Source organism: Spodoptera frugiperda, chromosome 1 (genome assembly GCF_023101765.2).
Source record: "Spodoptera frugiperda isolate SF20-4 chromosome 1, AGI-APGP_CSIRO_Sfru_2.0, whole genome shotgun sequence".
NCBI lineage: Eukaryota > Metazoa > Arthropoda > Insecta > Lepidoptera > Noctuidae > Spodoptera > Spodoptera frugiperda.
The window spans coordinates 8532394-8552707 of NC_064212.1; the positions used below are offsets into that span (position 1 = coordinate 8532394).

At 37.8% G+C, this 20314-nt stretch overlaps 2 protein-coding genes across 5 annotated transcripts in view; one reads left to right on the top strand and one right to left on the bottom strand.

Annotated features, from left to right (window-relative positions):
• Positions 1–1913: 1913 nt before the first annotated feature.
• Positions 1914–17136, top strand: LOC118273515 (protein phosphatase PHLPP-like protein). 2 transcript variants are annotated; one of them, XM_035590515.2, is made up of 7 exons: positions 1914–2535; positions 2624–2817; positions 4515–4753; positions 12558–12669; positions 13050–13166; positions 14187–14340; positions 14534–17136. In XM_035590515.2, the coding sequence occupies exons 1-7, from the start codon at positions 1929–1931 to the stop codon at positions 16882–16884; spliced, it is 3774 nt and encodes a 1257-aa protein (XP_035446408.2). In that variant the 5' UTR covers positions 1914–1928; the 3' UTR covers positions 16885–17136. The 2 variants fall into 2 exon arrangements, with proteins under 2 accessions (XP_035446408.2, XP_035446409.2); XM_035590516.2 differs by lacking the exons at positions 1914–2535; positions 2624–2817 and adding an exon at positions 2846–4214.
• Positions 16920–20314, bottom strand: part of LOC118273516 (LIM/homeobox protein Lhx3) — a 39818-nt gene continuing 36423 nt past the window's right edge. For all 3 annotated transcript variants that reach the window (XM_035590518.2, XM_035590520.2, XM_050697003.1), the window contains exons 5-7: positions 19002–19156; positions 18367–18546; positions 16920–18088 (exon numbers count right to left, since the gene is read on the bottom strand). In XM_035590518.2, coding sequence (XP_035446411.1) covers positions 17922–18088; positions 18367–18546; positions 19002–19156 — 502 coding nt within the window. In that variant the 3' untranslated portion in view covers positions 16920–17921. The remainder of the gene's footprint in view (positions 18089–18366; positions 18547–19001; positions 19157–20314) is intronic.

Consider the following 20314-nt stretch of genomic DNA (forward strand, 5'->3'; position numbering starts at 1 on the left):
CAACTACTAATAAATTAAAAATTAATTAAAATACATTGTCCAGCGGACAAAATTGTGAATCTAAACCATTCTCAGATCCTCTTGAACACACACAAAAAGTTTCATCAAAATCCGTCTAGTCGTTTAACCTTTAGCTACCGACGTGGTTTTTTTGTCACACTAGTACCGACGTAGGGCCTGAGAGGCCGCATAAATAACACTGAGTTTTGTAAAAAATATGTATAATAATACATCAAATTATAGGTCAAACTGTTAATTTGGGATTTACAAATAAAAGAAATGACATTTTTAGTAATAATTCTTAATAAACTTTGAAATTATAACATTTTCAATCTTTGGTCCCATTTTTAACTCAAAAATTACAAGTCTACAAAAAAAAATCTAAAATAACAATATATGACTTCTTAGGAACCGTAAATTATATTTTTCTTAAATTTATGGGTTATTAGATATATAAAAAAAAACAAAAAGTACTTGGTATTCCAGAAATAAAAAAAATGTCCAATATCAAAGTTAACACTTGTTTGTCGCACTGTAAACAAACATGTTTCTTGCATGAGTAACATTGATATGTGAAGTTTTTATTTCGTTTAGGTGAACAAGATGCACCTCAAAAATCAAAATAGAAAAGTATGTACTTTTCTTATTTTTTCTTCGTTTGCCTCATACTGAACTAAATCTGGCATATCTGAACCGAGTATTCTATTTATTTGAATTTATATGAAAATGAGGTCTTTTAATAGTGTTGTATATCATAAACTATGTTTACCCCTCGATGTCCCAGGTACATCTATTATTCTTATTAGCAGTTTGACTTCTGAAATTGCACTTTATTTTGATCATAGCTCAAACACTAACGTTAGTACCGACGTTGGGCCTGAGAGGCCGCGTCGTTATTTTAAATCGACATAATACAAAAACAGTATTCCCCGGTACTTTTACCACACTCGAACTGGTGCAACTCAACTCACAGCTACTGATGAGCACGGGTCTCTCCTCTGGGAGGGGTAAAACTAACAACTTGTCTATCCGCCACGGCCTCACAGGCCCCACGTCGGTACTTAAAGGTTAAGAGGAGCTCAGTGACATACACACGTACAGAAGAATTTATATATAAAGATTAGTTTCCGTATATGAAGTGGGTATAAGCTTAAATGAACGTTTTACTATAAAACGTATTAAATACGCATGAAAATAAATAGGAAAGTAACTACGCATGTAAATTGACATCATCGACCCATTTCCATCCACTGCTGGACATAGTAGATGCCTCTGAAATTGCAACTACTGAGCTCAAACTTCAGTTTTTCGTAATATTTATTTAAGAAATGAAGTTAACAATATAATTATAATTTTTCATCTATGTGATAAAATATAAGAAAAACTACTTAAATTAGATAGCGTAGTATATTTGAAAATAAACCAAATATACGTAAGTCATTTAATTTCGGTAATTCATATTGATTCCTATTTTCCGGTGTTTTGTTTAGTACGGAGGGTTCTTGAGCAGCAGGTGAGTCAACAGGTGGGGTGGCTGTCGGTGCGGAACCAACCACGATGCCCCGACGTCCCTGTCTTTCGAATAGTCAATGTTTTGGTTATTATCGCATAACGCTACAGGATCTTCTATTCGCCTTTTTGGTTATTTTTGACTGGGTATTGTATTTTTTAGTATTGTTGAAGTCCTGAAAAATATTTACTGGTTTCTTACTTAGCTTTGGTAATTTCATAAATCTTACAACCGTCATAAAAGTCAACATTATGTTATATTTCAACGTTGATCCTTTTTCAAAAAAAAGACATGTCCGTACCTTGTTGTAGACGAGCAGCTATCGTGAATTTTATTGGCATTAATTTGTATTCAGTCATGTTCCCGAGTGACCGAGCAACATGTTTCCCACCCCCACCACGAGTCCGACCCAATTGTAATGCAACGGCGGCCGGGTCCGGCGCGCGGGCATTGTGCGCGCACCCGCTCCCGCCGCCACCTGCCGCGCCGGCCGCGCACCATGGTCGCGCAACAGGCGCAACACGCCTCATCGCCTGCCGCGCCGCGCAAGTCACTGCGCCGGCTCGCATCCACGCGAGGTTTCAAACCCCGCGCAGCCAACGAATATGGCTGGATTCGTGTATTTGAAGGCCTCGAACCGTTCGTCATCGATGCGCCCAGTAAACTTATCAAGGTTACACTTAATACCACAGTGGAAGAAGTGAATAAAAATCTTGGTTTCAGTGATGAGCTATCACTTTGGTTACAAACTGGTGGTGCGAATTCGCGACGACTGGAGCACGACGAGTATCCTTTAAGAATCCAAGAACAATACTTAGCAACATGTGGTTGGAGATCGCAGGCTCGAAGGATGCGGCTGGCAGTAGACCCGGAGTTAGGACATTCGTTGCGGTGGTGTGCAGGACCTGCTCCGCGCACTGGAGGAGTGCTCAAATCCGGGACAGTTTACGTGCTGAAAGGACATGTATTTCCACAGTGGAAACCCAGACCGGCGTACGTGATAGGATCGAGGCTACTTTCTTACGGTACTCGTAGCAATTACATTTTATTCGATTATTATAAAATATTTTTCTACGTGGAAAGCATACTTACCCTGATATTAAAAATTTTCAGGTACAACTTGGGAAATGTTAGAACTGAGTGGCGGTAGTATTGAGTTATGTCCACCCAAGGCTCACAGATTGGTGCTCTGCGTTAAGCCGCGTTGTCCAGGGAACATCACATCCGCAGACAACAGCATGAATCACCTCTTCCTCGGATTTAGTACCATTTGGGAGAGAAACATGTGGTTCTGCTGGTTGAAGGAGGTGAGTTAATCGACTTCGAAGACGTGAGCATATGAATACAACCACAACTAATCTGTTTCTAAAGTTAAACAAGTATAAGCAAATTGGTTTAGTACGGTTGGCAGGTAAGCACGAGTTTTAGCAGTGTAATTGGAGCAAATCTGATGTAGTTTTATGTTTAGTTCCGTCGCGCGCTCCACAGCGTGCAGATATGAGCTCTTAGCAGATGATTGGGAATTTGATTCCGGTACACTTCTCAAACTAACGAACCGTCAAGCTAACAGCGGTAAATTGTTAGAAATTCCTAAAGCTTATCAAGTTTTTGACGTTTCAATGTACAATTTGACGTCAATCACAATAGGGTTGTATAACCATGACATTTGTATGGTGCTATAATATCACAACAGGTATTATTTTCATCACAAACCATATTTACGACGCTCTCTTATTCATAGCCATAAGTCATAACCATCGGTAGATAACAATGGCCAGAAAAATTGTAAACAAGAAATTGTTTTTCATTGCAAATGACTTCGATAAGTTGAAATTGCGATCTTATATGAAATTATTCATGAACATGCTCGTGAATTATTTATGTTGTTGTGCGACGAATTAAGTGTTATTGTTTGATTATTTCTCAAGATAAGGTATGCATACTAAAGAGAGTTATAATGGAACACACGAAAAGTGTGTTAATTAAAAATAGTGTGCACTACACCCTGAAAGAAATGTCACGGTCGAGATGTGCAGAGTATGATGGTTGCGTCTGCGCCGGTGATAGTGGCCCGCGCGCACGCTGCCACTTCACAAGTAAAAAGTCACTCGCAGTGGTCGCACTGAGCTCACCCTCAGTGCACAATTCGCTTTCGTTAACTGTGCTACGTAACTTATTTGTAAACAATACCGGTTGTGTTTCACCTTTTCAAAATAAATCGAACTCAAGTCAAAAACCACAAGTCACATGAAAATCCACTTTTAGCATTTCTGGCAAATCATTGAATGATGGTTACAAGAAATCAGTATTAATCAAGGACAAACGCCATTTATGCAAGCTACAGCGACGTGAATGGAATAATGAACTGTACAGGAGTTACTCCGTAGTCTTTGGGAATAACAATGCTCGAAGGAGTTCGTCGGCCCCATTGTGGTTACACACCGAGACAGACGAACACTGTTTTACTGCAGTTGCTGTTAAAATGTCATTTGATGTAAAGACAAAGATACGTTTGCCATTAAACTCTTTAGTTTTATTGTTTGTGTTGTGCCAGTGTTAGTTCAGTGTGATGGTAGAAAGAAATACAATGAAGTGTGAAGAAGAGGCGGTCGACAGTCTCGATGTGTTCACACAGCCCAACTCTGAAGACGTTTTCCTCGACAGTTTGGAACCTAACACGTTCAGAGAAAAATGCGAACTTTCGGTTGGTCAACGTTCATGCTTCTTAAACATAAACTTTCTCATTAGTCATTAGTTGCTTTGTAATAAACTCATTATAATTATTCTTATTCTTACCGCTACCTTAGTGGTCAAATTTCTCCACACCTTGAATACGATAATGGAAAATTGGGAAAACCAAATGGAATCATTCTAAGAAATCAAACGTTTAAGACGTCATGTTGTATTTGTATACTAAAATGTCATGTTAAACATATTCCAACGGTCACTCGCTATTGATGATGAACTCAATCATAAAATACTGTAACTATTGACATTGTTCTAGGGAACACAAAGTACGCAGCCGCCCAATGTTCTGGACCTCAGTAGTGGTGGGCGAGCGTCGCTGGGCGCGGCGCTGGCGCAGCATGCAACAGGGGCCTTCACTGTGAGAGTCCTCAAACTAAGAAGCAATGCCTTATCGAGTCTACCAGCTCAAGTTTGGACCCTGCAAGCTCTCACACACCTCGACATCAGCGACAACAGGATCACAGAACTGCCACCAGAAATATGCCAACTTACACAGTAAGTCATTTATCAATTGAGTTACAAATTCGAAGATGGAAATGAATACCAGTTTTTGACGTTGACTCTTGTGCTATAGACAGTCAATCAGTCAGTTATTTATTTTATATTTTGGATTTGTTTCCTTATTCCAAACTGAGGCTTAACAAATATTAGAATCTATGAAGTATTGCTGAACTCCATAGCCTTTGGATGACGATAACAACAATGGCTGAATATGGACAGGAAAAAGCTCTGTTAAAACCTTGTTGAAATTATACTCTATAAAGTAAAGTTACGCTTCACTACGTGATCGTAATCAGATATTAGCTAAGATTTCATTTAGTTGGTAATTAATATTTTTTCGACATCATACCACAAAACAAATAGTCGTTAGTCAGTCAAATCGATCAACCGTGACTACGTTTGGTATTGCGAAGGTGTTTAAGCAAAACGGACATTATTCTATTTACACATTGAATCTATGTTTGGTCTGAACTGAACTGGAAGTTTATCATCAGCTCGTTTCAGTCTATAGCTGGACTGTCCAATCTCCTGAGGGCGATCCTTCGTATCCAACCACTACTTACGCTACTTTACTCATAACAAATAATATGTCAATAGTCAAACCTTATCTCAAAAGACACTCTAATCTCTATAAATAATTTGAGTCAGTGTTATTACAGCTCATCATTCTTCTTTGAAAAAAAAAATACTAAGTACTTTATTTTTATAATAACTGTTCATAAAAAAACTATCGGTTTACTCACGTAAATTAATGGAGAAATGTTCTACTAGTTTCGAGTCACAGAGGGCCTCTTCATCATGAGCAGCGTGCGCAGACGCAGCGACGTCGCGCTGTTTACTCATTTCTACAGATTTTTAATTGATTAACTAAGTACTTTCATAAATATGTATAAAGTTTTGATTCGAGTTGCAATAAGTGTAATTCCAATTGAATTCCAAATACCACGAATCTTAAAAGTAGCTCGTCGAGTTTTATGCTCTCTATGATTTAAACGAATCAAATCAAATCACTTTAATTGAATGCATATATGTATATATGCATACATGTACAACTGTAAAGGGTGGAATTAAACATGTTACTCATCTCTTCATGCAAACTACAGAAAATAAGACATTTCAGCAGTTATTATAAAAAAAATGCATTTAATTTTTCAGCTAGTTTAGGATATCTTGCACAATAGGTAGAACTGTATTTCATATTGCGAGAGGGTTTTGAAATTTTTATAGCACGTTAATTAAAATAAATTGAAGCTTAAAGGAAGCATTCTAAATAAAAGATTCTAATGAAAACAAAACTGTTAATAAACAGTTCGAATCTTAAACTCCAGTATATTTTAAATTAAATTAAATACGTATTCTGTCCTGGAAAATCCTCATCGAAGATTATTATGCATTTTTTATGGTCGGTAAACGAGCAGATGAATCATCAGATGGTAAGCAATCGCCACCGCTCATGGACACCCGAAATACCGCAGGCCTAACAAGTGCGTTGCCGGTCTTTTGAGGGATTTGGAATTTAAGGGTTATGGGAGAATCAAGGATTAGGATTGGGCAATTTAACGCAAGCGTTGTTTCACGTCGATTTTCTGTGAGGCCGTGGTATCACTCCGGTCAAGCCGACCCATTCTTATAAATATAACTACTGATACTTGTTGTGGTTGTTATTATAACGCTAATTATTATTATTTTCGAGGTTAGTGAAGAAGCATAGTGTTTCACAGTTCACGTATGGGTATGCGATCATTACTAGTTCTACTCAGTAACGCTCGGCTGACGAAGCGTGGCATTCGCGGCGCCTCTCGCATCAATCTTAGCCTTCGGCCTTTTGTTTCGATATTTACGTACTTAGTTTCAAAAGGGAACAACATTCACTAGAAGAAAATTGTTCTAAACAGTTCCTTGTATTCAATGAGTTTGTGGTTTGAAAAGAAATGGTTTTTCGTTTGTTCTGTAGAATATTCGAGAATGAACTCGGCAGTGTTACTGTAGCAGTTCTGCAAAATGGTAGCGTTTAACGTTTCTAATTAGTTTTGCTTTAGTATCTTGTAACTTTTATTTGAATATTCCTTCCTGTTTATAATCCATGGATGATGTCACTGGAACTGTGCACAATGCACATATCACATTATCACATTTTATATTTTACTTTTTTTATTATTTATTTATTATATAAAAGTTTACAGTAGTTTAGCTTTGGATCTGAACTCGCCTAAGTGTTACGTTCAATGGCGAGTGAATTTTTGTTTGATTGGATGTTTTGTCCGTCAATCACGCTGAAACTAATGAACGGTGTTTGATGAAATTTGGTATATAGAGAGAGTATGGGGGCCGCTAGTATAAAATAAGAACAGACATGTACTTACAATTTTTAGATTTGCAAAAGGCTAGGCCTCCAAAATTCTGTAAGTTTTCTCAAGTCTATGTAAATATCGTCAATGTCAATAAATAATAACAACAACCAACGATAAGTATGTCCAAGTTAGCAGTCATATGTTGGTATAAGACACGGAGTTTCCGTTGTGTGCTAATTTTTTTAAAGTGAGTGCTTGCGTACGCGCCGCGGGGCGGGGCTATCTACATCTGCTCGCCGGACCGTGCGCGTTACGTTCACTTTACTTCGCCGTACGCGCAACCCCTGTTAGCTAATCTACATGGCATGCTCCTTTAAACTACTTATTGATACTATTATACCTTTCTGGGATTATAAAACATATAAAGATATAAAAATGTGCTTGTGGCACCGACTTATATCTCTCTACTGATACTACTTCATCATCACTCTCCAAAGACAATCACACACCATCTGTCTCTCGGCTCCAGATCGACTCTAGACCTTTATAAAATGGTAGTGGTTTTAAATACTTAATCAAAAGAAAACCAAACGCACTAGCTGCCTTTACAATTTTTAAATGGTCCAGTTTCCCTGGGATCCCATCATCACATCCAGACCTGGTGGAAATAGGAGTAAATAGAAAATATGACCTTACCAACAATAAAAGAGTCATCAAAAACCGTCCACAAACGCTGAAATAATCGTATAACATATTATATTTAAAAAAAACATACAGTCCAATTGAGAACCTCGTCCTTTTTGGGGAAGTCGGTTAATAATTTTCTTTCACTCCCTAAAACAATATTATGAACTAATCTAAAAATCGAAAATATGCCAAAGATATTCGAAGGCAAGGCAAGTGCTTAGTTTCATCTTCGCTTCATGGTAGATATCCCACCCACTCGCACGAAGCGCTTAGCTTCAAGCTTCCTTGTGCGAATTGCTGAAAACTGAAAAGCCCGAGTGAATAGGTTGCTTATAGGCAGACGTGCTCCATCGTAGGTCGCATCATCACTTAAGATAGCGGCCATACGGCGACCCATCAAATATAAAAAAATCTAAACAGGGAATGTCGAGGTAAAACTAATAAAACAGGCGTTTAATAACAATCCTACGATCGTATCAACAAGCATTCGTGAGTCATTATTTAAAGTATTTATTCGTCCTCTACCATTTCCGTACATTCTACTGCTGGTTATAAAGATTCCGTTTATTTATCGTTTCTTGTATACGCAATTAAACTTCTTTGTAGGACGACAATAGAACCTAATAGGCAGTTAAAGTCGTGATAAGTCGCATAAACATGTATGTATTGAGTTAATTTTGCAGCTATTGGCTACTTGTGGTTTGAAAATGGCTTGTAAATTGTCTTAAGTGGAGTAAAAGTGACGTCAATTTTTCTTTGACGCTTAAAGGAAATTTTTGTGAAATATATTGACAGTACATACATATGTACATAACCTCACGCCTGTCTCCCATGGGAGTAGGCAGGGACAACGGAATTACTAGGAATCTTACATACTTCTTTCGATTCATCAGTCTTTTCATGCATGCTCCGTTGACCGTCTCAATATTTCTTGATCTGAAGCATAATATTAGGAGAAACACTATGCAAAAATACTACGAAAGGAAATCTGTATGTGTAACATGATAAATGTTTTGTAGTTAAGAGGATTGCATAGATTCATTGATAGATAGAGGCACAACAATGCTTGCTTGTAACATCGATGGCGGCTTGTTGCTTCAGCCGCGGCCGCGTGGTCAGCGGGGCGGCGCCGGCGCACTCACCGCGGTCAGTCTGCGCACACGCTCACCTTACGTTAGCAGCATTATTTGTTTTTGTTATTTTAAAGAATAATTACAAATTTTTCATTGCAACACGAACTATTAACGGTGTAACGTACATTTTATAATGTATTGGTGGATCAGTGAACGTGTTTTAGCTTGGTTCTCTATTCAGTTCTATAGTTGCGATAGTTCTTTATAGTTTGTTTATATTTATTTATATCGGTGAGTTTCTATTTTCTCTATTCCTACTCTTCTTGTCTTCTAGCACTACACGACACATGTAAAACAATAACAACATAGAACAAGCGTTTCTTCACACATAGACACTCCCAAAACTGCAGTTCACCAACAACTTGCCCCATCTGTTAAACATCCTCACTATCATTATAATAACATCAGTTTCGTGACGGACATTCTCAGTATCGTTACTTATCAGTTTAGTTACAAATTTAAAATGTACACTTTTTCACATAAGCCGCAATATGTCCATAGCTGACATATACTTTCCCTAATGACTCTCAGATAGACCAAAGAAGAATTTTTGTTTTTTTTTTACATTTTCCTCTCGATTATATGGCCGTTATACAGTTACAGTCCTCTCTATGTCGGCCAACAGTTATGAACTTGTACATAATAATTGTTTACTCCAGTAATCAGCTACGTGTCGCTCTCGTTACTCTCAAGTCCACATGTCACGTCGCCGGCGCAGGCGCAGCTAGATGACAATCACAGCGTGGTAATCAGTTAATAAAGAATGCATTAAAAAAGTTAAAAGCCATGTAACATTGTGACTATGTTAATTATGGTTTATGAAATAATTTAGATATGAAGGTATTAATTATTAGTTTTAATTAAAACAGCCTTGTCTTATATTTGCAACTGTGCAATGCAACTAAAACTATATTTCCTGTGTTATGTAAAAACTATTCGCACTTAAACTTGACATAAATATCTATAAATGCTACTGAAACTTGTTCTATGAAAGAATCGAACCCATACGTCACATGTTAAGTGACAGTCTTGCCCTTACTAGATTATCTTTATCCTATGTCTGACTTCAAGGCGATTTATTCGAAAATCCATTAACAGCTATGTCTATTCTATAAATGACAATCCGAACTTTCGAAGTAGCTCGATCGCATTCTCGCTCGCTATTGGTCGAGATTATTTTCACAACCAATAAAATGGCGGGCTGCAATCAAATTCACTTAGATCTTTCGAATTGAAAGTTACCTACTGAATAGCTAAGAAGTATCTAAATAACGAAACAACGACAAACACAACTAACTATCATCTGTGAAGATATTTGTTACACGGTAAACAATAATTTTAAAGATACTTTACTTAAACGGTTAAAATATCGAAATAATCATTATTTATTTATCCACAAGTGTACCTTTAAACGTCGCTCATCATTGGTCTAGATTATTCTCACAAACTCAAAATCAATGGCATGATGAACCGCGATCGAGCACACTTCGAATATTCCGAATTGATAGTTACAGAATATAGCCTAGCTACATTGGAACATTCTAAATCTAGATCGCAATATTTTCGAGCTCAATAACTTAGATCTAAGAGATATTGTACACGAATAAATTTTACTTTACTTTCCTAAATTAAAACCAACAACACTAGTATTAAAAAAGTAGATTTATGTATTTTTACGCAATGGACAGCTAGATAAAGATCTCTATAATGAAGGTATTGTTTATTCTAGTTTATAGCCTCAATCAGGAAGAGTGATCGCGATTGTTTCTTGATAAATCGTCTATTTCATGTGAGCATAGGCTGTGTATCTACGTGTAATTGGGTGTTTGTAAATGTAAGTAACACCTAAAGAACTCTGAGTATTATATACTTTTAAGATAAGTTTTAAAATAACTGATAGAAACACGATACAAGACAATTTTATCGAAATAATACGATGTATGACTATACATCGATACTACAAGATTTCATTTTGTGTATGACTAAAATCACACTATTATTATAAATGTGAAAGTTTGTTAGTTTGGATGTTTGGATATTTGTCCGTCAATCACGCTGAAACTACTGAACGAATTTTGATGAAATTCGGTATACAGACAGAGTATGAGCTGATTTGGGTGATAAGATACTTTTTATGCCAAAGGAATGTGCACGAAGCCGTTGACAGAAGCTATTTATAAATGAAATCATGTCTATAAACATTTTACGACTATCTAGACAGTGAAACGAAATGCTTTTCAACAATAAATCAATATTAAACACACAATACACTAGACTTTTAATGACGAAAAGAACAGACAACTTATTATCTACTAATTAGAAACAGTCAAAAACTTTCCTCGTCTCTATATAGTGGCTTATGAGTCAAAATACTTAAAGAATGATTAATAAAAAAAGCTTCTAATTGCATCGGTCACGGTGTCCGAACTAGTGGGCCACGCATTAACATGTACGGTCTAAAGAGGTACCTACGAAGTAGTGAAAATCTATTGTTGAATCAAAATTACGCAATCTCATTACTGTTCTAAGAATAACCATATATTTGTATTGTTAAGTAATTGATAAGGATAAAAATAACTATGAGTATTAAGGATTATAAATCTGACTCTTGAACTTTCCTGCTTTGCGGTAATTGTGGTTACTTATACAGAAACTTCTTATGTCGATATACGAGTAGTTTATTTATGGCGATGAAGTAAACTTAGCCACTATTCTTATTATCTAAAAAATATAATGAATAAATACAATGATACCGAAAGAAATTGTGAAGGATTTTTTAAGGGAGGAAAATGCGAGGCGGCTTTAAACCACCCCGTTCCTACTTACTTACTACGCATTTAGAGCCGGAGCTCCGGGTAAACCCTTCTGGGCCCTAATAGTAAAGGCATAGATAGTTTCAACGTTCTTTTAATAACATATGCATAAGTATTGAAACTACCAAAATACACACCACACATTGACCTATGTCTTAATTAAAAACTGAACAATGCTTTCAAGATCGTCAGCTAACACAATCAAAATGTTGTTCGTTTTCTACATATAAATAAGCATGGTAATTAACTAATTTACTTTCTAATAGAAGTTTTAATGTTTTCGTTTAATTCTCACCTGTGTACAGTCTATCTACAATGCTGCAAATAATCTTTGAAGTTGGATAACAAATTGGCTAGCGTCCGGATCTCAGATAGATTTGCATTCTAATTTGTGGGTATATTCAACTCTGTCTATATGCATGTGTGTGTAATTATATACACTATGCATGTATGTGTTAATTATATACACTAGTGGTTGCATCATGAATATTGTATATTTATTTATTCATTTGATAAATACTAATCTCTTCCATTACTGACTGACTGACTAATTGACTGACTACTAGACAACGCACAGTCATACTGGAGCAAGGAAGATGAAATTTGGCATGCATATTTCTTAGAAACTTGTAGAAACATCTCACCCCTATTACATGGGACTTATAACACAAATGGTGAAAAGTGGGTGTAGGTACATTGTACATTGGCATTGCTTACCGTAATGTATACCTCTGCCTACCCTTCGGCGATAAAAAGGCGTGACGTTGTTGTATGTTTCTTAGAACTGCGTAGCGAACATGAAGAACATAAATTACCTTTATGTGCGTATGAAAGAGCTAGTTTATATTAATTTTATATTTATTCTCGTTTCTAGATTGGAAGAGCTCCAAGTGAGCGACAACGAACTACGATCCATAGACTGCGTGCTGCGGCTACCGCGGCTCAGGACTCTGGTGGCGACCAGAAATCTGATCACCAGTTTTGGGGTAGGTTTATCTCATGCAATACTTCAGATTTAGAAGAGCTCCATCTGTATCTGTACCTATTCAAAGAATAATCTGAACAAAATAGTTATAGTTTTTCGTATCAATGTCCCCATTACATAATATTTAAATTACCTACCTTTTTTTTACCACGACGATGGCAAGAAAGCACAGGGCCCACCTGATGTTAAATGGTTACCGTGACCTATAAGCGTTAAGAAATCTATTACTTTCTTCTTGAAGTAAATAGAATTCCTACCTAAGACATCTATGTCTTAGATGAACACAGAAGACAGAACCTACTTGAGATACATTGTAGCAATTTTTGATTGTTGTTTTATAACATTTTTAGGTTGTAACGTCATCCATGTTTTACATTTCAGCCCAAACCACAAATGGCGCCAGAAGATGAAAATAAATCAGAATATCGAGCTCCCCTTACCACCGTCGACCTGAGGCATAACAAACTAAAAGGGAGCATCATACTTGGAAACTATGAGGTACATAGTTTTGTCTACTCTAATTCCTTTTAGTGTATGTAAGTAAATAACCGTAAAGTACCTATGTAATTTTTTCTTATTGGTTGTTGGTTGTTAATGTGGAGTGTCCTTCTCGTGTCCTCTGTGTCTTGGAGTGTACCTACTTACCACTAAAGTTCTGTTTCTCCTAGAAATTTCTGACTCTAAACAAACTTTAGTATACAAATGACGACACACACTAATCGTAGAAACGCGATTTACTATTTAGTCCCATATATGTATAAAATAAACAAAAGATTTAAAGTTGTAAGTAGTATCGGAAAAATGTTGTAAATAAATTAAAATTCTGAATTATCTTTAGTCTTCAGTCTTCATCCTTTTATTAATCTATCGAAACATGTAGCTGTAACGACTTAATAATCTTCAGTTAACTGCACTGGTTACTAATTAACAGTACAATATCCAAATTTAATTACTTCGGATGTCCGTTCGTTGTTGAGGCCATTACCAGCATGCCACAGATTATATCAGATTTTTTTACTTGACCTAGAGGAAAATTTTTACCACGCATTTAATAATGTTATTAAACATACGATGGAGTTTCTAGCTCGTTCTTCTCCATTCGATGCTACACTTTGGAATGAGCACCTAACTTCACTGACAGACAGACTGACGGAAAATTCAATTTGACGTTTCTAAAGTGCCTAATTGAGGATCAATTGAAATAAATGCTTTGATTTTGACTTCGAAACAATTTAAAGTTGACCAGTCCGTTCTGATACCGAGAATATTCATATAAGAAATTTCAATAACATATTGATATCTTTCAAAGTTAGTTAATCAAGGTCAAGTAATAAGGTTTCGCTTCCACTCAGCCGATCTGGAATTCATAAGGGGAAGGCCTATGTTCTACAATGTACGTCTTGTCGTTGAAATGTTGATATGACCATCTTAATCTGAGACTCGAACTCAGAAGTATTTATTCAGCAGTTACTTAGTTTAGCAGTCATTCTAATGTTATATTATTTTCTCAAATTCCAGCACCTAGTGTCTTTAGACCTGTCTCACAACAGCGTGGAGGTGTTGGTGGTGTCAGCATTGCGCGGCCTGCGGGAACTGTACGCGGCACACAACACACTGCAGCACCTCGCCCTGCATGGCGCCATGCTGAGGATCTTACGAGCTCCTTATAATCGTAAGTTTAATGATTTTACTTACCTTCTTCGTATAGTCATACACATACATATGTGGGTCATTGTCCTCATTGATTTTCGCCACTCAACATTCCTAAAACATTTGCTATAACACTTCCAAAATTAACGTAATATAAATCATACAATATTTTATGAAACAATAGGTACGTCAACTCAAACCATTCATCGTTTCAGAACTAGAAACCCTAACAACAACAGTACCACCGATCAACCTAGTCGAAATCGACGTGTCGCACAACAAGCTGACATCCCTACCGCAGTGGCTCAGCGGGTGTTCCGACCTCACCACGCTACACGCCAGCAATAACCAGCTCAACTCCCTGCCAGAGCATCTGTTCTGCAGCGAACTCTCCAGTCTAACCAGCCTACATCTAGCACACAACAAAATATCCAGCATACCTTCTATGCCAAGACTAAGATCACCACTCCGAGAGTTACTCCTGCATGACAACTGTATTCAATCCCTACCAGAGAACTTCTTCTCAACCTGTGATCGTCTGTGTGTTTTAAATCTCACTAACAACAGGCTTAGTCGACTGCCACACACCAGAGGTCCCTCATCGCACTGTCTTGAAAGACTCTACCTTACTGCCAACTGCCTAACTGATGAAGTAGCAGATGTTATAATAGCCTTCAGAGGATTGAAGATATTACACATCGCGTATAACTGCCTCACTAATCTACCAGAAACATGTATCAACTTCTGGCCAGATATTGAAGAACTCGTATTGTCTGGAAACTGCCTTTCAAGACTTCCAGAAAATTTGCCCCAGTTGAATAATATTAAAATAGTAAGAGCTCATTCTAATAGATTACGCTCTGTTCCAATGTTTGCGTGCAGTGCCTCTGTTAAAATACTAGATTTCGCGCATAATGAATTAGATAGTATAGACTTACGACTTCTTGCACCAAAACAGTTGAAGTTTTTAGATATATCGTGTAACAAAAAGTTGCAAGTGGATCCTTCGCAATTTAGCGCGTACAGATGTCAACGCCCGCTTAGTTTGGTCGATGTCACCGGACGACATTCCTTACCTTGGACACAAAAAAGTGTTTATCACGAAGAACTGAACGGCTCGACGCCTTGGACCACAGGATTTTCTGAATGCCCAAATAAATCGTTACAGTTATGTTGTGCACAAATACGCTTGCCGTCCTTTTGCAATAGGGAAGGTTTATTTGCAATCATTGACGGTGAAACTGATATTGAAGTGCCAAAAATTTTACAAACCTCTATACCTGGACTTGTACTCGAAGAGAAATCTATCAAAGAAACAGTTAATGAGTATATGAAATATGTTGTCCTATCTGCGCATAGAGAACTCAAGGAAAAAGGGCAGAAAAAAGGTGCTTGTTTAATTTTGTGTCATTTATCGCCCATAACTGCACAAGAAAATGGTTTTGGCCACTCGGCTCGGAAGTATAGCTTGAAGCTTGCCAATGTAGGAGATACAAAAGCAGTTCTAAGTAGACGGAATGGACCTCTAAGTTTGGGAATAGAAAATAACAAAAGATTAGGATATTCGACAAACTATCCTAATACTGTGCCAGATCCTGACGTCATACAAACAATTATTAAAGAAGATGATGAGTTTTTAATCTTAGGGAATGGACATTTTTGGAACGCTGTTAGCATGGAGACTGCTGTGTCAGAAGTCAGAGCTGAACGAAATCCAGTTCTAGCAGCCAAAAGGTTACAAGACCTAGCACAAAGCTACGGCGTAGAAGAATGTATATCAGTGTTAATTGTTCGTTTTGATGCGGCTCGATCTGATGTGGATCTGTTAATGCGTGAGTTACGGCAAACTATAAACAGTAATAAATCGGTATGCCGATCGGATTGTTGCTGTTCACGTTTAGAGCCATGTTGTCATTCGGTGACGCCTCCAAAGCCGTGCAGCGATCGATCATCTCCAAGTGGGCAGAGTGACCGGCCACCAAGTGAAGCCGTCAGTCACCAACATTATGCTAGCGTGCGGTCACAAGCTAAAGCATCGGAACGCAGGAGTTGTCGAGGCGGCGTGGCCCGCGCCATCCGTGTCCGAGTCGAAGAAGATAAGGAGGATGATCACAGACATGAAGAAGTATCTAATCCTGAAGAACAGTTCAAATGTTGGGAGTACATGCTCGAACAAAACACTCAAATGTTATTTGATAAAGAATTAGATAATTTGTCGAAAGGCATCAAGTCGAATGTTAGCAGCTTAAGAAATCTTAAAGGTCTATCAGGCAGTAGTCCGCAGTTACACTTGACAGGCAAACAATCGAAAGGAATGCCGTTCCTCTCAAAACATTTTGGAAGTGCGAGGTCGTTTGGCAGTGCTTTGAAACCTGACTTTAGATTCGGTTCTGGTAGGTTACCCAATGGTGGTCCAAATGCAGCGTACTTTGGATCATTGCAGCGGCTCATGCCCTATCATCTGGAATACGATTTTGCTGTGATACAAGAGAAATCCACCCAAGACTCCTTAGACCTTGAAGGTCGCATGCAACAGTACTGGGGTGTAGCGACGACGGAACTGTAAAATATAATATTGTTTAGGTACTGATAGCTTGTAAGTTGTAAATAAAACTTTATTGTAATTACATATAAGTACAATTATTTATAATATAGATACCATTCATCTGTCGACTAGATTTTTTGCACAAAGTATTATAATCACTATGGACTTGCCTATATCAGCTATTATTACTTATATTACATTAATTCTATGTACAATATTGTGATAATGTTTGTCGAATGTTAAATAAATATGGGGTTACATCTATTCCAATTATATTTTTCTTTTGTATCGTTTCATAATAATGTACATAATATGTTTACGACGTCTTGTACGAAACATTACGTCTTACAATTTTATGAATTTCTCTACAATCATAATTTATTTACAACAGTGTACCTTGCTAGTAAGGCGTTAATCTTTATTCTCTGCTAGTGCTATGTACAAATATTTATATTCTTATGTTACAAATCTAAACGAACGGCACAATCACAAATATACACTCAACAAAACATTGATGCAAATTCAGCACAATTGTTTATTTCAACTTGGTAGTTAAGTACGAGTTTTGAATGACAAACCAAAATTGAGGGTTTATTGTATGCAGTGTCAATGCCTATGATATAAAACATTTATTTACATTAATTTCAAGTCTTGTGAACATTTAACAACGACGACAACACTCACATCCCTGTGCACCCAGCAGCCACCACACCACACATAGTAATAATTATTGTTTCAAGTTTAGTGCTTTACGTTGCTTGCTGAAACAGTAGCACTTTAGCAAGCTTCAGTCCCTTATAACATTGACGTGTGAGATTGCTCTTTGGCGTGGCATCAGTGGTATATATCAAACAGTGTCAAAAGTGCGGCACACCAAACTTCCACTGACTTCGTCGAACGTCCTGAGCGTGGCAATGTTTGTAGTGGAGTTACAGCATTTATAGCTCACGCTTGACGACGAGCTCGAGGGGTTGTGGCGCGAGCACGTGCGGGTAGGGGGGCCGCGGGACGGGGGGCGGCGGGGGCGCGGGCTGCGCGTGCGCCGGCGGTGGCCGCCGCTAGGGGAAGGCGCGCGGCGAGTAGTGGTGCGCCTCGCCCAGCCAAGAGTCCGGCGAGGGTGGGAAGTCGGGATACCCACCCGCAGCCGGGGACGATGAACTGCTTAAATCTGATGCACCTCCCGCCCCGCCTGCTCCTCCAATACCAGCGCCGCTCATTGCTTGACCTGTTGAGGGAATAACTTAGCTGATTAAGTCGGAAGGTTATTAGATTTCTAATTATATAAACTAACAGGGGCTCAAATACAGGTCTCCTCCTCTAAAAATAGTGATACTGCTATAATTTATACTATTTGGCATTTGATATGTAGAGATCATCAGGATCTACTGACCTTTGTTCGCATTTAAATTAATTACATCCATTTCCAAAATATCGCTAAGCTACAAATTATGAAGACTAAAATTTAATTTTATACTGATAGTAATATTGGATATCAAATCTTACCTATGTTAGTATAGACAAGATGGTCTGGTGGGTAGTGGTAGTGCGGATGTGGCGGTGAGTGCGCGCGCAGGTACGGCGGCGTGGCGGCGTAGCGCGCGCCCCCTGCCGCCGCGCCGCCGCCCGCCGGCGAACCTTCCTCGCCCCCTAGTGCCACCGTGCTGTAGCTGTCGTTGCTAAGCTCTGTAAGGACAGATGGCGTTGGTTGTAGTTAAGAATGTTAAAAGTCAAATGGGCTGAATTCAAAATGGTATTTAAAAGATTTTTTTTTAATTAATGAATAACTTATGTAGTTTCTTGCTCGTTCTTCTCTATAGGAATCTACACTTTGGAACGAGCAAATAGCTTTACTAGAGGACTGACCGACAGACACATTTTTTTATGTTGTAATCACAGGTTGTTTAGTGCCTTAAAGTAATAGAAATAAAGGCTTACTTTTTGTAAAAGTTCACTTTATTTGACAATTCACTTCACTTGAAGTTCACTTTATTTCCAAAAGAAAATGGAAAAATTCAAAACACGCTACGTGAATTTATATTACCATAATAGTAAAGCAAAATGACTTTTTTAAATGAAAATTAATTAGAAACCAGATGGATACTAGATAGACAAGATAAAGGGAAAATATAAACATTTACCGTGATGGCTAAAGGAATCCAGGTCGATCTTGAGCTCATCCTTGTCCAGCAGCCTGTCGTGCCGCGGCGAGCCGCTCCCACTCTTCATAGACCTAAAGTATTGAGACCAGCGCGTGCGACCAGCATCTTTCTTTAACCGCTTCTCTTTCGCTCGTCTGGTGAACAAGAATTGAAATTAGTGAAAAAGGTTTCTAGAAACGAATTATTGATTTTCCTACAGATATCTTGAAGCCTCAATCAATCTAACCTAACTAATTTTGACCAGTGTGACTTGTGACTTGACTTCGATTATTGAGAGCAAGACAACTACAATGTTTCTAATAGGTAGCACACCCTTTTTTTGATGACTACTTCAAAAGGTGCCTAAAAGAGAAAGACTAGGCATTAATTTTAACCTCACTAAAACCTGGCCACCTTCAGCACCGATAAAGGAATAGGTAGCACACCTACATACTCAAAAGAATGAATAATCTGAAAACCTACTACATAATACTGCATAAACGCTTTTTTAAGCTTTCCAAGTGTTAGTTACCGAACTGTGTCATTAAATGGAATCGCAAAACAAAGTTTAATTACGAAAGTTTACACAAACAGTTTTTGCGGCAACTTATTACAGTAACCAGTAACCCCGTTTCATTAAGCGATGGGCACTTCGAATAATGACTGAACTTTGATTTAATAACGCAAACTCGTTATAACGCTTCGATTACTTTCGATTTAAACAAATAATCGTGTATTCGATGTATAAACAAAACACCCCCGTCGCATGTTTTGCGTGTGTTGTTATTAGTGGAGCGACGGGGTGCCCGCGCGGGCTTTCAACAAAGAGGTTGATTAATTAAAGTGCCTCCGCCCAGTCCGCTGGGAGCGAAGCGCGTGCTGCCATCTACCTCATGCGGATTATATTATTGATACATTGTCCCGAATTACCTTCTTCGTACTTATAAAGTTAATAGCCCCAATCTAAATAAGTGTTACAAACATAATATGAGTATTTAAGTTATCACGAAGTTAAATTTCTGTTGTTGTTCTAAATAAAAAAAAAAAACGTTGTCTTATAAAAACGTCGCCAATATGTAGCTACTAGTAAAATGGTTATTTTAAAATTTAAGATAAAAACCTTATTTTCCAAAGACTCTTTAGTAAACAAAATTCAAATCGAGAAACTGGCTGATTTCCTCGAAAAAATATGACAAACGCCATATACCCAAATAAAAAAGTAAACAAAAGAAAAAACTTTTATGGCTGCAATAATTATTTTCTTGTAAAACGGCCAGTATTTCATTACGTTGGCACTTAGAACCTTAAAGTTG

Coding starts and splice junctions, on each gene's coding strand:
- LOC118273515 (XM_035590515.2), top strand. CDS start 1,929: ATGCAACGGCGGCCGGGTCCGGCGCGCGGGCATTGTGCGCGCACCCGC. Junction 2,536..2,623: donor ATCGAGGCTACTTTCTTACG/GTACTCGTAGCA, acceptor AAAAATTTTCAG/GTACAACTTGGGAAATGTTA. Junction 2,818..4,514: donor GGTTCTGCTGGTTGAAGGAG/GTGAGTTAATCG, acceptor ACATTGTTCTAG/GGAACACAAAGTACGCAGCC.